At 44.2% G+C, this 16654-nt stretch overlaps 2 protein-coding genes across 2 annotated transcripts in view; both read left to right on the top strand.

Moving 5' to 3' along the window:
• The window catches only part of LOC147710631 (F-box only protein 44-like), a 401416-nt gene extending 387385 nt beyond the window's left edge, over positions 1–14031 (top strand). Inside the window, exon 6 of the mRNA XM_086921310.1 lies at positions 13904–14031. Coding sequence (XP_086777436.1) covers positions 13904–13933 — 30 coding nt within the window. The 3' untranslated portion in view covers positions 13934–14031. The remainder of the gene's footprint in view (positions 1–13903) is intronic.
• The window catches only part of LOC147710629 (F-box only protein 6-like), a 200623-nt gene continuing 197925 nt past the window's right edge, over positions 13957–16654 (top strand). Inside the window, exon 1 of the mRNA XM_086921311.1 lies at positions 13957–14215. Coding sequence (XP_086777437.1) covers positions 13957–14215 — 259 coding nt within the window. The remainder of the gene's footprint in view (positions 14216–16654) is intronic.

Genomic DNA, 16654 nt, shown 5'->3' with positions numbered 1-16654 from the left:
CTCTATCGCCTGGTGTTCATGGTTGCCTCCATGTAAGGACAAGGGGGCATTGGCGGCGATGGACACACTGCATATATGCACCATGGGTAACTTGTTTTCAGGGGCGTCGCGGGTACTTGGTAAAAGATAGAGACACAGGACGTCTCCTACCCGTTAATATTGCGCTTTCGGTTCCACAGAGTGAGGCGTGCGCTTAGGGATCTTTTAGGGGAAGACATGGCAGAGCCCCTGGTGGTTGCGGCTTTCGACTATGTCATTAATGCTAAGACCCCGGCTAAATTGATAACCAATTTATATCCCATAGCCCTCTCAGAGAGGACAGCTGACCACTCTAAGCCCCGCCTGGCATGGCAAAATGACCTGAATATTGATTTCTCAGAAGAGAAATGGCAATATTGCTGCTCCAGTACGAGGAGAATTTCTCTTAATGGCCCTCGTAGGCTAATACATTTTAAATACCTGAGCAGGATTTATTATACTCCGGACAGGCTTCATAGATATGGATTACGTGCAAGTCCTAATTGTGAGAGATGCCGAGCGCAGGTGACAGATTTTTTGCATGTGGCCTGGTCGTCCCCGGAAGTCTACGCGTTCTGGTGCAAAGTATACGAGGAGGTGAATGGGATCTTGCAATTAACGTTGACACCGGATTCTTTATCGGCCATACTGGGTTACTCTAAGCCTTTAAGTCAGGTACACAGAAGATTGGTTGATATGGCCTTTCTCCTAGCTAAGAGATGTGTGGCGCTTACATGGATTCCGGGCCCGGTCCCTACCCTATCTCAATGGACCAAGGGGATGATTTACTGTAGCACACAAACTGAACTATATAGTGACTTATTGCCCCCCCCCGTAATAGACCGAAGAACTTCTGGTCACTGTTTAACGACAAAAGGTACTCACAAGACACTATGGAGGAGGAGGATGCAGACACGCATGCACGTGGGGAGGATTTGTCTGAGGACCTTTACGACATTTTGTAGAACACCCTCTCCTAACACATTGTACTTTGGGCGGATAGATGGCTCTAGAAGGGCTGGACGGTAATAACCCTGAACAGGGTCGAATAAGTAATACTGTTTGACCCTGGTGGGTCTCCTGACTCCATGAAACGTGGTACTGAACTGTTACTGTGTCCTGGATATACTCTGTCACCAGTTTCCCTACAATGATTTTTGTATGATGTCTCTATTTCCCATGTCGCCAATTGCTGCCTATGTCTTCTGTGCTAGTTCCTCTTTCTTTTTCTGAAATGCCAATAAAAATATATTTTTTAAAAACACTTTTCGAATTAAATAGAGAACACTTTATTCCCCACAACCACAAAACTGCTTTAAAAAACTTAAGCAAAAGGAACAAATGATGTATGGAATGCTGAACAATGCAAACATTCACCCCCAGTTACAAAGATCTGGGTTTAATCCATCGTTGTTTTGTTCACCACACCACCCCAGTTTGGACCCAGCCATATGCAAATCAGTCTTTACCCTGTTCCTTTATGGGAACAGTCCAGCCCGAACTGCCAAGCCCAGTCCTCCCTGCCCCGAAAGCAAGCATCCTGGGACCGGTTTCGGGGCATCACCTCATCAGCCAGGCTAGGTTAAATCCAGTGGCGCAGAGAGCACAGGACCCACGTCTGGGCATACCCTTCCCACTTAGGGCGTCAAAAGCAAAAGGAACAAATGATGGACGGAATGCTGAATAATGCAAACATTCACCCCCAGTCACAAAGATCTGGGTATAGTCCATTGTTTTTTTGCTCATCATGCCTCCACAGTTGGGACCCAGCCATTTGCAAATTAGTCTTTGCCCTGTTCCTCATGGGGCCAGTCCAGCCCGAACCCCAAGCCAGGTCCTCCCTCCAAACTAAACAAGCATCCTGGGGCCGGTTTCGGGGCCCACCCCTCATTATCCAGGCTAGCTTAAATCCAGTGGCTCAGTGAGCACAGGTCACTTGTCTGGGAATACCCTTCCAACTTAGGGCAACAAAAGCATAAAGAACAAATGGTTGATGGAATGCTGAACAATGCAAACATGCACCCCCAGTCACAAAGATCTGTGTTTAATCCATCATTCTTTTGCTCACCACGCCACCCCAGTTTTGACCCAGCCATAACAAATCAGTCTTGACCCTGTTCCTCATGGGAGCAGTCCAGTCCAGCCTGAACTGCCAAGAGAGATCCTCCCTGGTCCGGAAACAAGCATCCTGGGCTGGTTTCGGGGCATCACCCCTCATCAGCCAGGCTAGCTTGAATCCAGTGTCACCGTGAGCACGGGACCCACGTTTGAGCATACCCTTCCCACTTACAACGACAAAAGCAAAAGGAACAAATGATGGACGGAATGCTGAACAATGCAAATATTCAGCCCCAGTCACAGGGGGCGTGGTGAGCAAAGGAATGATGGATTACACCCAGATCTTTGTGACTGGGGGTGAATGATTGCATTGTTGCCTCAAAGGCATTTCCAGCCTTGTTGCATGAAAGGCTGGAGATGCATGTAGGGGGGCACATGGCGTTCCCCCTATCTGCATGCACCCCCTGTTCCATCACTACATGGACTTACGCGCTGTGGCTGTCCCACAGCACTGCCATTCTAAGGCTCTCCCATTAGCCTTTGAAATGCAGCGCTAAGGGCCAGCCACCACAGGACCACTTGTAATCCAGCGGGCATTCAGCGAAGGAGTTTGGCGATGTGGGAGCGGGGCAGTGGCGTGTCCCTCTGCTCGCACGGCCAAACTCCTAATCAGGCACTAAGCCCAGGAATGTAGTCTCCTTATAACCTTGCACACACAGCCCTTCAACACCTCAAGATGCCTTGCTCATATTAAACTGCAATACCTGTAAAGGAACAGTTTCTCAAGAGTCCTTACATGCAGGAAGTGATCAATCACATTCATAACATTTACGTAATGTTTTCTTTCTCCTTTTCTGATTGCTCTTATGTCTCTCATACTCTCATGCTTGCCACACATCTCACAGATTATACAAGATATGCTGAAGTAAGTCAATCGGTGTTGCTCCACTGATTGATATCTGGATCCCTGTCCTCTTTTACTTCTTTTTAATATTTTAATTTCTGTTAAGTAGTACCAACTGCTTATGTTGTATCCACTGCATTTTTTGCGTCCACTACATACATATGCAACAGATTTGAATGCTGTCTTTTTTTTAATTTTGGTTTTGGTTTTCTGTTCTCTTCATGCAAAAACCAATAAAGCTTTTTTAAGTGAAAAATCTTCTACGTGCTCCAGAATTTTCAGCGAAAGTTACCATTGTTCTTTAGATGTATGTATAAAAAATAAAGAGTAAGAACAGGGTTCTTTCTCAGTAGCTCACACTCTCTCTCTCTAATATATATGTATCAACAAACTCGTCCCAATTTCGGTCAAGGGGAAGCCACTCCATTTGGTTTGTTTCAATGAGGTTGTAATCAGGCATAAGAAAATAAATGCGTTTGGACCTCACACACGGTCTTGGCCACATGACCATAGATTCTTCCTGTAGTCTTTTTAGGTTTAAATCTGTTTATTATTATGATCGCTTTGTTCACAGTTGCTTTAGTTACCACACATGTCACTGAATGTAGCATTACATCATCTATAGCAACATTTAGCTGTGGTTACATAACAAAATGTTCGTCGGATAATATGTGATGCCATGTAAACTGTAGATACTGTAATTATGACCCCCCGCCCAAAGAACAAACTTTTAAATAGCCCCCCAACCGTATCCCCCCTTCCCCGAACCCCGGTATTCACATTTCTAAATACCACTATAGCCGGGTATACAGAGATGTATTGAAGATGGGTGTCAGTTTGTGTTGTGGGACTTAGTCTGTGTTAGTTAGTCTGAGAAAGCGAAGGTATTTCGGGCTTGTAATTTCGTTAAATTTCATTGCTAGGAGATTGAGGAATGGCTTCCATACGCCCTTAAATGTGTCTTCACAGTTTGCCAAAGTAGCATTGATTTGTTCCATCCCTAGAGCGTACCATAATCTATGGAGCAACCCCAGATAGTTTGGCGTTGTTGGCGTCCTCCAGTACAAAAAATGTTCTGGAGTGCATCACCCAATGCTATACCCATCTGTCCCCCCATGCGAGATTTTAAGGGAAATGTCAGTGGGATTGGCAGTCCTAGTATTATTAAGCCGGAAATCTCTGGATCTGCATGTCAAACTGCTGGTCAAACTCGTCTAACTTCTTGGGTCAGTAAGATACTAACGTGCGGCACTCCCACAGTATGTGTAACAGGGTAACATCCTCCCCACATCCCCGCCAGTATGTGGGACTTCGCTCTGGATTACCATTTTGCTGGCGGTCTCAGTACTGGATGCGTTTCTCACTGTGTGCCTGGCCCTGTGATAGATTTCTTCCCATTCCTTACTTGATAGGTCCCTCCCTATCTCCTTAGCCCAACGTTTCTCACTAGGTGTGGGTTGCGGAGGAGCAGGCAGGCGAAGCATGGCATAGAGTTCAGGGATCAATTTTTTATCATTGCTCTTTGTGACTAACCATTTTTCATATCTTGTCAATTTTCTACTGACTTGTTGATGTATACTAGGTTGGAGCAACTAGTGCCGCAATTGCAAATATCAGAACCGTGCTGTCTCCGGCAGTGTGTAAACTTTAAAAAATAAAATCTTTTTATTGAATTTGAACAATAACAAATCACATATATTATCAAGAGAATATTGGCATATTTCATCATACATATCAGTCATCCATTTAATACAGTCAGCGCAATCAGGGTGCATTGTGATGTCTTCGTGTTGTACGTTGCAATTCCAGTTCTGTTGATGGGGACTCACATAAATCTCCTTGATGGGCATTCGGCAGTGTGTAATCTTGACGTAGTAGTGTGAATGGTATAATCCCCTCTGCATCGAAGATGTGTCCCACCGCCTTGCAGGGCTTAGCTTGCCATACCGCAAACGCCTTACTCTCAGTTCCTGGGGAGAATTTCTTGTTTTCAAACAGTGGCGTCATCAGGGAGGGGAACGTCATCAAGTCTCGTTTAGTGGCCACCCTTTCCCACAACTTCATCTCTGATTTTGTGGTGGGTGACCGCAGTAGAGTCTACGGCCTGTTTGCTTTCTATAAAAAGGGTACCTTCCACAGCGAGCGTCCCGCTATAGCCCTGACTTGGAACAACCATCTCTTTTCTGATTCCTCTCTGCTCCATTCCATCAAATATCTCATCCGAGCTGTCCGAAAGTAGTCAATCAGATTTGAAATCCCCAGCCCCTCATCTTCCGCGGTCGGTTGCATGTCCACCCAGACAAAGTGGAGAATGTCTTTTTGTAAAGACGCAATTGCTCCTTTAGGCGGAGAGACCGGAAGTGCTTGGAACAAGTATAGTGCTTTAGATAGGATTGACATATTGAAGGCTGCTATACGACCTAGGAATGAAAGGCGATGGTGTCTCCAACGACTCAACTCCTTCCTTATCTGTCGGGTCAGTTTGGCATAATTCAACATGACCGTTTGCTTAATGTTGGGGTCCAACTCTATCCCCAGGTATGGAATTGATTCAAGCGCTTGAGCCACTGGAAAGCACTTTTCCCCTATCGCTGAGCTCCTAGGTGTCCCGGATAGACTTAGTGCCTGCAATTTGCCTACATTTACTTGGAATCCCGAGGCCTTGCCGAATGCCTCCAATTCTTCTATAAAAGCTGACAGCGATCTCTCGGGCAACTCAAGAGATGCTATATCCTCGTCATATAGACTTATTGAGTGGTCAACCCCTCCCCCCTCGAACGGAATGCCCTTGATGTTAGGATTATCCCTAACTCTTTGGGCCAACGGCTTTATGTATAGGGCAAACAGGAGGGGCTACAACGGGCACTCCAGTCTGGTGCCTCGTTGAATAGAGGAAGGACGGGAAGAGACGCCATTTACCCTATTTGAAGCTGTAGGAGAGCTATAACATCACCCTATCCAGGATCTGAAGCGTACCCCAAACCAACGTGGGACAGTGTTTTTGCCAGATATCCCTAGTCTACTCGGTCGAACGCCTTCTCAGCGTCGACCTTAAGTGAGATATGGCTATAAGCTCTCCTCAGACTACCTCTTTCAGGACCTCCCATAGTGTGGAGTAAGTTGCTTCTTCACTGTAGCCTTGTGGAGCATACTGTCTCTCTAGCGCCAATTCCCTATGTGTTTCATTTGTGGTGGTAGCTGTATTGTGACCCTCACTGCATCGTGGTCTGAGAGTGCCGCTGGTTCGAGTTCCACTTCCCTAACTCCTCCACTAACTTCTTTCGGACCTAATAGGTAGTCTAGACGTGCATAGGTCCCAGTCCTGTAGTCTTTTTAAATACGTCACACAGGACGCGACAATGTGTAGACATAAAGGAAAGTGCACTTGGAAACTATTACTGTGAGTAAATTAAAAATTTAAAAAGAAAAAAAGGAACAACAAACTTTACATTTGTCTGTAAAATTTTAAATTATCACAGAGTAGTTTGTTTGTACTTGTTTGACACCCTTGGACTCATTGTTATCTTTTCAATTTTATGCACGTGTTAGACCTTTTCTGTTGATTTTATTTTTAAATACAAGGACGCTGTGATCTGATTTTCAATTAACTTAATTTAGTTATGCTCCAGACCTGCTATGCCTCACACATTGTCAACTATTCTTCTAATACAAGCATATGATCACATTTCTGACAGACATACAGATGTAGTACCCTAGGTGATATTTTCATATCACCTCTATGAATTGCCAACAATTCAATTCATTATCAAAATAAATAGATCAACAACCTTATTCTTATGTCTGGAAGCCCTTGGGATCATGCTCTAGTACGTGCAATGGTTATTTTAATATTCTATTGTAGTATTATACAATCCTGATAAAAAAAGAACGTGTCCTACTGCTGTCAGTTGTTCTGAAGGGAGAGGTGAGCGTTGCGAAAAACATCCTTGTACTCCGGTGCTCTTAATTGTAACCAGTGGCTAACTCAGAAATCTTCAACACTCTTTGTTTTCTGCACTTACTTGTATTTGGAAGATATAGGTCAATTAGTTCATATTTCAAAACTAAGGGGCCGATTAGGATTGCGGTGAATCTGCATCCTCCGGGCCGGCGGAAGCCACCGCCGGCACGGAGGATGCGGATTCACCGCTGCGGTGCCTTCAAAGACCCCCCCCGCCAGATTAGGATGGCTGGGGGATCATCGGCGGACGGGACGACAGTCCGCCGCTTTTCCGCCGCGTCGCCTTCCGACCGTGGCGGAAAATCTCTAATATGGTGGCGGTGTCTATCAGACACCGCCAGCAATATTAGCATGGGGCAGAAAACTGTGGAAAAGCATGTGGTCTTTTGTGTTTGGGGGCCCGTTGCGGGCCCACCGGGGTGTTGGGGGGTTGGGGTTGCACATGGGGGGGTACCTATGGAACCCCCTTGCTTTTGCATGCACAAAGCGGCAGGCACCGAACGGTGCCTGCCGCTTTGTGCATGCAAAGGGAAAACATGCATAATTAACATTGCGGAGGGTGCTTTTTCAAGCAGCACCCACCGGAATGTGAACTATACTGGATGTGACCGCCAGGGTGGCGGTCACATCCTAATTCCGAGGGAGGGAACGCTGCTGCTCCTGTGGACGGTCCCTCCACCACGGGGGTGGCAGACGGACGCAGGTCCGTCCGCCATCCTAATAGGCCTTTAAGTTTTGTATTGCAAATTGATTAGTGGTGTCAATACATTATGATTACACTATACATCAATAACTTATGCAATATTTTTTTACAGCAACCGTGAACAAATTCATTAAAACAGACCTATAGGATATATGTTAGGGAGGCTCATAGTTTCTATTAATGTGAATGTGTTCCTCGTCATTTTTTATAAATAAGGGGTGTTATTTATAAATGTGAATGTAGTTCATCATCATTATTCACCCCTTAAGGCAAGGTGGAGCCTGCTTGTAAGATAAATCGAGATTCTAGTCTGCGCAGGGTGGAGAGGCGGTCTCCACCTCTTGAATGCTTTTGTACTGAATCCATACCAAAATATTTGGCCTTGGTCCAATACCCCTGGTGTACTTCCTGGAAATGTTTTGCAGTGCTGTTGTTGCGATCATTGTTAGCGATGGCTCGTCAGTGTTCTAGAATGCATTTATTTTTACCAGAAAGGTGGTTGAGCCAATATATCACTTCCTGCTCAGGCATATAAAGGCGTATACTACAAGTTCTGTACCACAGTTTATTGGTTTGGGTATCTGCCATTTTTTGTTAGTGCGTTCAAGTGTAACTTCTGGAATGTTTTCACTATGTTTACAGGCTTTACAGCATCCACATTTGTGAAAGCCCTTGTTTGGTGTAAGCCAGTTAGTTTTGTTTTGCATCAGATTACTACTCAGTGCTAACATTTCTTTCAGAGATACGCTCTTTTGGTAAATGATAGAGGGTGTATGTCCTACCTTATCTTTTAGGATAGGATTTTATTTTAAAATATTCTCTGTTTTAGAATTCATCTTGGGTCATTGGCCTGGCTATTGCATTTAATGATAAATCTGATGGGGCTGTTATCTGTCTCTTTTTTTCTCTCTTTGTGGTGTAGTGGTTGAAAAATGCCATCTACGCTGTTGATATTATTAGCCCTTTGTTCAGCTTGCTGTAGAGCTTTTATTTTGGGGATGTTTTTGCTTTAATCCCTGAATCATTGCCTCTTTGGTTTTGAGGTACGATTCCTCAGGGCTACAGTTTCTTTTTGTCCTGATACATTCATTGAAAGGGATCCTACATCTCAGATTTGGGGGCTGACTGCTTGCCGCATGTAAGATGGAATTTCCTACTGCGCTCTTTCTATGTACATACCCACCTCCCCCAACAGAAGGGAGGCCCGCTATGGGCCCAAAAATGCAATCCCTGCCATCCGGTGAATGGCGGTTTCACCACCATCCACCGGCTGGTGGGGATGCAGCATCGTCATATGGAGGACGGTGCTTGCTAGGCACTGTCACCATATTGTTGATGCGGGTGGGTCAAGCGTAACGATTGCTTGTGGCGGACCCGTGGCGGACAGACTTTGTGACCACCAGCACACTGCCCACCATTGTTGTAATTTTGCGGGCGGAGAAGTGCCTTACGATGCCGGTAAAACCGCCAGGGCAGGCTGCTGGTGGCAGTTTCACCGCCATCGTAATGATCCCCTAAATTATTAACTTGGCATACTTCCTTTTAATCGTATATTTTTGAGCATCTGATGAAATGTAGTTCTTGCTTTTTTATAGTTCATATTTCATTTTTCGATTGTTTTAAATTGTTATGTTATGTTAAATGACACTTATTGAGCGCACTAACACCCGAGGGTTTCTTGGCGCTTACTGGAAGGACAACTGAGGTGAGAGCAAGGAGAGTTTATCCTGACAGAGTGAAAAGAAAAGTTTTGAGGGATTTCCTGAACTGAAGAAGAGAATTGCTGGATTTAATGGCCAGAGGAAAGGAGTTCCAAAGTTTGGGGGCCGACGAGGCAAATCGACGACCTCCAAACTTATTAAGTTTGAATTTAGGAGTGACGACCAAATGAAGGGAAGCTGAACGGAGGGAGCGTGCAGGTTGATACAAGGTGACCAGAGATTTTATAAACGCGGGGCAGGGACAGTGAAGGGATTTGAATACCATGCAGCCCATCTTGAAGGCAGCTCTCTCCTTCACTGGCAACCAATGAAGCTCGCGGAGCAAACGCTTCGCGGATTGCCACCTAGGGATCTTAAATATCAGGCGGGCTGCCTGGTTCTGTACAACCTGAAGACGATGTAGGAGAGCTCGTGGAAGTGCATGGTAGAGGGAGTTAGAAAAGTCAAGGCGCGATAAGACAAGGGACATGACGACCTGACACAGAGCCGCATGTGGGAGGAGGTGTCTGATCTTCTGGATCTTTCGAAGTTGGAACATGCACGAAGAGATCGTGGCCCCTACTTGAGCTTTAAGCGACAATTCGGCGTCGATCGTCACCCCCAGACTCTTGACGGCCTTGAGTGGTGTAGGAGGGGGACCCAAAACGGGGGGCCAGAACTGCGAACCCCAGTGTACAGCACTGGAACCGGGGAGAAGTAGCTCGGTCTTTCCAGGATTTAATTTTAGCTGATTCAAATTCATCCATTGTTGGATATGAGTCATAACGGCATGGAAGTTGTTGATTGCCTGGGGAGAATCAAGGGGGAAGATGAGCTGCAAATCGTCAGCATAATTGAAGACGGTAACGTCCCAATTATGAAGAGAATGAATCAGGGGACGGAGATAAAGATTAAACAATAGCGGGGAGAGAGAGGAACCTTGAGGGACACCACAGGTGATTGGGGATTTTGATGCGGTGAAGGGGCCAATGCGTACAGCTTGTGATCTTCCTGTCAGGAATGACTCCACCCACCTAAGGGCTGCGCCCTGAATGCCAGCCTGTCCGACACGGTGGAGAAGGATGTCATGATCCACCGTGTCGAACGCGGCAGATAGATCCAAAAGGACCAGCGCCTGTGGTCTCTTGGCATCTGCATTCCCTCTTAAAGTGTCCATAACTGCCAGGATAACAGCTTCCGTGGAGTGGGCTGGCCTAAAGCCAGCCTGATTAGGCTCAAGGAAGCGAGAGCTCTCGATGAAATTGGAGAGACACCCGGTGACATGGGCTTCGAGCAGTTTGGAAAAATAAGGCAGCAGGGATATTGGGCGATAATTAGAAGGTTCAGCCGCATCAGCCCCTGGCTTCTTCAGGAGCGGCACAAGAATGGCTTCCTTGAAGGAGCCAGGGACTGTGCCAGAGGTGAGCGAAGTATTCAGGAGAGGCAGTATGCATTCCGGCAGCTCAAGACAGATTGTATTGTATTTTTTATTTCTAGTAACATTACGCTTGTGCTGCAAAGATTTCTGCTTTAAATATATTTTTGTAAAAGTTAAATTACTACGTGGCCTAGTGTATAAGCCTTACATTTTGAACATTATATGTAGCTTTAACGAAACTATCAAACTGAGCAATCGCCCCTTTTCAGCTGATTCCTCCAGCTCCTTTGCAGTTGCAATGTTATTTAAAAGGGCCTCCTGTTGTACGAAACTATAACTCTGGGAAAACCTTCAATTAGATTTTAACCTTGTGTTGGTATGAGATGACTTCTCGTTTCCTAAAAATAACAAGCATTGGCTAAGCCAATAGGTAACCCCATGAGACGTACTGGTGTTGTCAATGTTTTAAAATATTGCACAGCAGTGTGCGCTGCTGTGCAATGTGGCTCAAGGTAAATAAAAACAAAGTGGCATGGGACGCCCAGCGTTGACCGCACCATAGCACTTTGTTTTTATTTACTTTAAGTCATGTTGCCCAGCAGAATGCCATGCTGTGCAGTATCTTAAAAAAAATTAACTAAGCCAAATAGCTCTGCACAAGCTATTTGACTTTTTAAATGTTTTTAAAGATGGCTTATAGTAAATAAATACAAAGTGCTATGGCGCAGCAAGTGCTGACCGACATATAGCTTTTTGTTCCAATAGGGTGGGGGGCGAAAAAGGACACCAGAGGGCATGGAGGGACGGCAACTACGAAGCAGGAGGAACAACGAAAACAAGAAGGACATGGAGGTGGTAGGAGGGATGGGAGGGGGTAGAGCAGTCCTGCAAATACATGCACTCTTAAAGAGTGCCCGATTAATAAGAAACATTTAAAAAAGTACCTCTACAAGCAGCAGCCGGAGGAAGTACACTGACCGTAGACACAGGAGATTGTACTTTTTTCAAAGCATCGCAGATGACGGAAAAACTGAAAGGAAAATGGAAGCAGCAGGAGGCCCTGCAGGCCTCGAAAAATCCCAAAAATGTTACTAGGCGTGTAGGTCTAGTGACTTAAATAATCACCTCGACCTAATTATAATGCTCTTGACCCATAAACTAGTTTCAAATTATGTGATCCTGGGCAAGTATTTTAATTCACTGAGACGCCATTTTCTTCTTTATCACATATCAGAGCACCTTTAAATACATGAGTTCAGCAAGTCAGCTGTACAGAAAACTATTTTGTTTGATTTAATAAACTAAACATTAACTCCATATGGAATACAAATCTAGCCACACAGTATACATATGAGCGCTAACTTGGCTCCTAGGTTCATTAACTGCATTGTCATCAAGGGGGGGAGCAGGAACGTTTCTCAAATCATGTTTAAAAACTGTCACTTTTAATAAACACATATCTAAAGCATAAAGTAGCAGCACAACAGGTTTTACAATGAAATGGCCACAGAATTTCACTGACATGTGGTATTAAAACTATATAGTGTATAATGTTTGGAAATAAAGTGTCTGCAAATATTTGTCATTTGCGCATCAATAAGTAAAGTATTCTGATTTACTTTGCTCCTATTCAAATCTTTGTTTGCATCATACTTCAGAATTACGAAAAAAAGTTACTTCATAATTCCAGTAACATTTTGAAATAGTTGTACTATTTATTTACAAACAGTTTAAATGTTGTTGAATAAAACAAACTTGCATTTGACATCCTTTTGTTTCACAATTCTTGTCAGCTCACTTGGCAAAAACCATTAACTGTGATAAATAAGTGAAAGAAAAGTTAAAACCATTTTCCAGAAACAGATAGACAACAATTAGTAAAAAGTCAAACTGACATTTGACTTCTGATCAGATCAATCAGCCTTACGGACCACAATCCCTTCATGGTACTAAGATTAAAAACCCCTTAAAAGGTCACATACTTACAGTATCGCACTCTTTAGAATCCTAAACACCTGTGCCTTTGTTTTAAGATGGTCCGATCCACAATATTTATTTAAGATATCTCTCTAATCTCTATGAAAGAAACAACTGCTCCTAGCAACGACTTCTTGGTAACTTTCTATAATGTAACACAATATAGACCAAACAAATATGTTGTTTGCATGTACTAACGCTGTAGGAGAGGTCATAGGCTAAACCTAAAAATGTAGGATTCCTTTTCTAAAGTCTTAGCATATGAGATAGCAACCCTGGAAACTATAAGACTATGCTGTAATCATAGTTAAGCCTAATGTAAATGCTATCAATGCTGTCCTAAATTCTGACAGAATCAAAGCTAAATTATGTTATAATCGAGGCACATAATCTTATCTTATTGCTGGATGTCAGACTTTTTAAAATAATGGTTGCCTAGGTTTCTAAACGACTCATACTGTGATGGAATAATATTCACGTTCTATCTCCCATGAAGGATCAGTTTCAAAACATCTACCTACATAAATATTTACAACAGTGATTTTATTTTTACTCCCCCTTTCCCTATCCATATAACTCTCCCTGGCTGTACACCAGTCCCTCTTTTTCTTTTTGTTTCTTATTAGGTTGTTGCTTGAACTTTGTGTGTGACTGAATGTTATAGAAAACATTATTTGCACCAAAAAATTATTAATATACCCTTTTGGTACAGTTGAGTTCATGTGTTCTCCAGTGCATGCTCAGATTACAATAAGAAACACAAATAAGTGTTCCTGGAACCAGATTACAAGATTTGAGAATGTTTATTCATTGCCAAACGACCAATGTTTGTTTTTGGTGTTCATTTTTGTGGGATTTGATATATTGATACATTTCCAGAAGGATATGTTAATATCAAAACTTCTAGAGTCTGAAATATACAGTTTATTTTTATTTGTAAACGTGATATCAGATATATGCCAACCTATAAATAGCATGCTCAGTGAACAATATATTATTTACTGAAGATGGAGCAACGCTTTAGCGATCTATTCTAATATAAGTGATGATAGGTTTGTATAGGGGAGCAAAAATGTTTGTGAACTGAGCCCTCTGTCACTTCAGTTCAATTAGAAAAAGCTAAAATCAATAGAATATCGGAAAACAGGAGCAGATTGAGGAAAAACTAGGATCTGATGTGTTTTAAATTTCATTTCTTCACCAGATTGTTACAGCTTGTGTTTCCCCTTCCTGAGAGAGCCTTCAGCAGTCACCAGGATGCATAGCATCAATGATCTCCCTGAAGATGTCCTCCTGGAGGTGCTTTCTCGAGTTCCTTGCAAAGACTTGATCCATTGCTGTAGGCTGGTCTGCAGCCACTGGAAAGATGTGGTTGATATGCCCACCCTTTGGAAAAGGATGTGCCAGCTGGAGTTTTTTTTTCTCAGTAGCAGCATAAGGAATCCTGGTGATTGGAGGCGCCTTTACTTACTCTTCAAGCTGAAGAAGAATTTAATAAAGAATTCTTGTGCAGAAGGTTTGTCTCCCTTACACTAGTCGGGGTTCTACAAAGAGGAATCTTATCTTATCTTATCTTAAGGGGCTCTTATATAGCACACTGACACCAAAGGTTTCCTGGCGCTGGCTGAGTGCTGTGAGATGGGGAGACGGGGGTCTAGCCAGTCTGCGTGAAGAGGTAAGTTTTCAGAAGTTTTCTAAATGCCAAGAGGGAGTTGGCAGATTTGAGCGGGAGGGGCAGCTGATTCCAGAAGGCGGGGGCAAGGTAAGCAAATCTACGACTGCCAGTTTTTTAAAGTTTGGTAGAAGGGACAGCTAGCAATAGGCGATGAGAGGAACGGAGATTACGTACTGGACAGTAAGGGATGACAAGTGATTTGAGAAAGGCAGGGGAGGTTCCGGACACAGCCTTGAAAGTCAGGCAGCCGATCTTAAATGCAGTCCTCTGCTCCACCGGCAACCAGTGGAGTCTGTGAAGCAGTGGTCTCGCAGATTGCCACTTCGGGGTTTTATAGGCCAGTCTTGCCGCTTGCTTCTGTACAATCTGGAGCCTATTAAGGAGGAATTTGGGTAGGCCGTAGTGCAAGGAGTTTGAGAAATCCAGGCGGGAGAGCACCAAGGCAATCAGGACTTGTATCAGGGCCTCCGGTGTCAGGAGGTGAGAAACTTTCCTGATTTTTCTGAGCTGGAACATGCATGATGACACAACCGCACCCACCTGAGGCTTAAGAGAGAGCTCCGAGTCAATTATGACCCCGAGGCTCTTTGCTGACTTAGCCGGGACGGGCGGGGAGCCAAGCTGTCGACCAAAACTGTGGGCCCCAGTGAGTAAGACTGATTCCTGGAAGAATTAACTTGGTCTTCCCCGGGTTCAATTTGAGCTGGTGGAAGCTCATCCAGTGTTGGATGTGTAGCATCACTGCTTGGCAATCGAGAGCTGCATTGGGGGTGTTGAGCGGAAAGATGATTTGCAGATCGTCTGCATAGTTGAATACGGTGACATTCCACCTCCTTCAAGGAAAAAATGAGCGGCTGAAGGTAGAGATTAAAAAGCAGAGGGGACAGGGAGGATCCCTGAGGCACTCCACAGATGGATGGGACCTGCGCGGCTGTGAAGGGACCAAGCCGGACCGCCTGCATTCTGCCAGACAGGAAGGATTTGAGCCAGGCAGAAGCCAGACCTCGGATGCCGGCTTACTCGGCACAGTGGATAAGGATGTTGTGGTCCACCGTGTCGAACGCAGCCGACACGGTGGGATAAATAGCAAAAAGCTATTGCGTTGTTATCTAGTTTCTCTTCCAAAGTTAAATCTTGTGGGTCCATCGTAAGTGTAATTGAGGAGTACATATTTAACGGTATGCTCTTTAGAATTTAACAAATTAGAGTGTCTTCCTAAATTACCTGGGTAGGAAGAAGCTAGAGAGCATAAGGGAGAAAGATTTCTTCTAATATAATTTCTTAAATGTGCAGTGATATCTTGTCATTTTGGCTTTATGTGTTGCACTTTTCCTGTGCTGAGGGTTTGAAATGTGCCTGGTATTTACTGCCCTAGGATGAGGCCAGAGAGAGAGAGGATATCTCTCTCTTTTGGCACATAGAGGTGCAAACTAGTTAACTGACTCCCTACTGTCTTGCACCACAAGTGCATGAATTAGTTAAGTATCCGCAGCAGTGGGAATTGGGATCTGCCCACAATAGGTATCAAATCAACCACACAAATCAATTTCTAGGAGGCAAATAATAAAGTATAATTAGTCAGCCCAGTGACACATGTTCTGTTAGTTCTTAGACCTTGCAGAATATCTAAGTTACCAGGCATGATGTAGACACTGTTTTGAATGACACACAATTCATTCATAATTGTGAAGCCCTAACACTTGTGGCCCTACTGCACCACCCATGCACATTCATGAACTTCCAGTCCCCAGCTCTTATTCTCAGCCCAGAAGTGGATCCAATGTTCACTGAGATAAGAACAAGGTAACCAGAGTGGTCGCCACGGGAACGGAAGACCAGCAACCTAATATAGTTCCTCTTAATCAGTGATAAATTCCCACAACCTCAGAAATAATATAAAGGACCCACCTGTGATCAGGTAGGCAGAAAAGAAACACTCCCTCGTTAGCAAGATCACTCGCCTTCATCTGAAAAGCAGACTGTGCAGGAACAAACTGAAGACTTGAAGAGCTACCAGCCAATTGAAAGAGGTGTGTGTGTTACAAAGGGTTTTAACATCAAGTAAAACCCCCACCCTTTTCACTCAGTTAACCAGCGGTCATGCGGGACCCGGATTACTCCAAGAAATGTAGAGAAAATAAAGGCAACTTCTGATAAAGGAAGATCTCAGAACTCACAAAGTGCCACTGGCCCTAGGGGGAGGTAACAAGTGCCAGAAACACCAAAAAAGTCCAAAAACACCAGACCACAAAAAGCAAAAGACCCTGATCCAGAAAGACT

The sequence above is a fragment of the Lissotriton vulgaris genome, chromosome 5, assembly GCF_964263255.1.
Source record: "Lissotriton vulgaris chromosome 5, aLisVul1.2, whole genome shotgun sequence".
In the NCBI taxonomy this organism is placed as follows: domain Eukaryota; kingdom Metazoa; phylum Chordata; class Amphibia; order Caudata; family Salamandridae; genus Lissotriton; species Lissotriton vulgaris.
The sequence above is the reverse complement of the archived record's forward strand: the minus strand, read 5'-3'. Positions and strand labels throughout refer to the sequence as shown.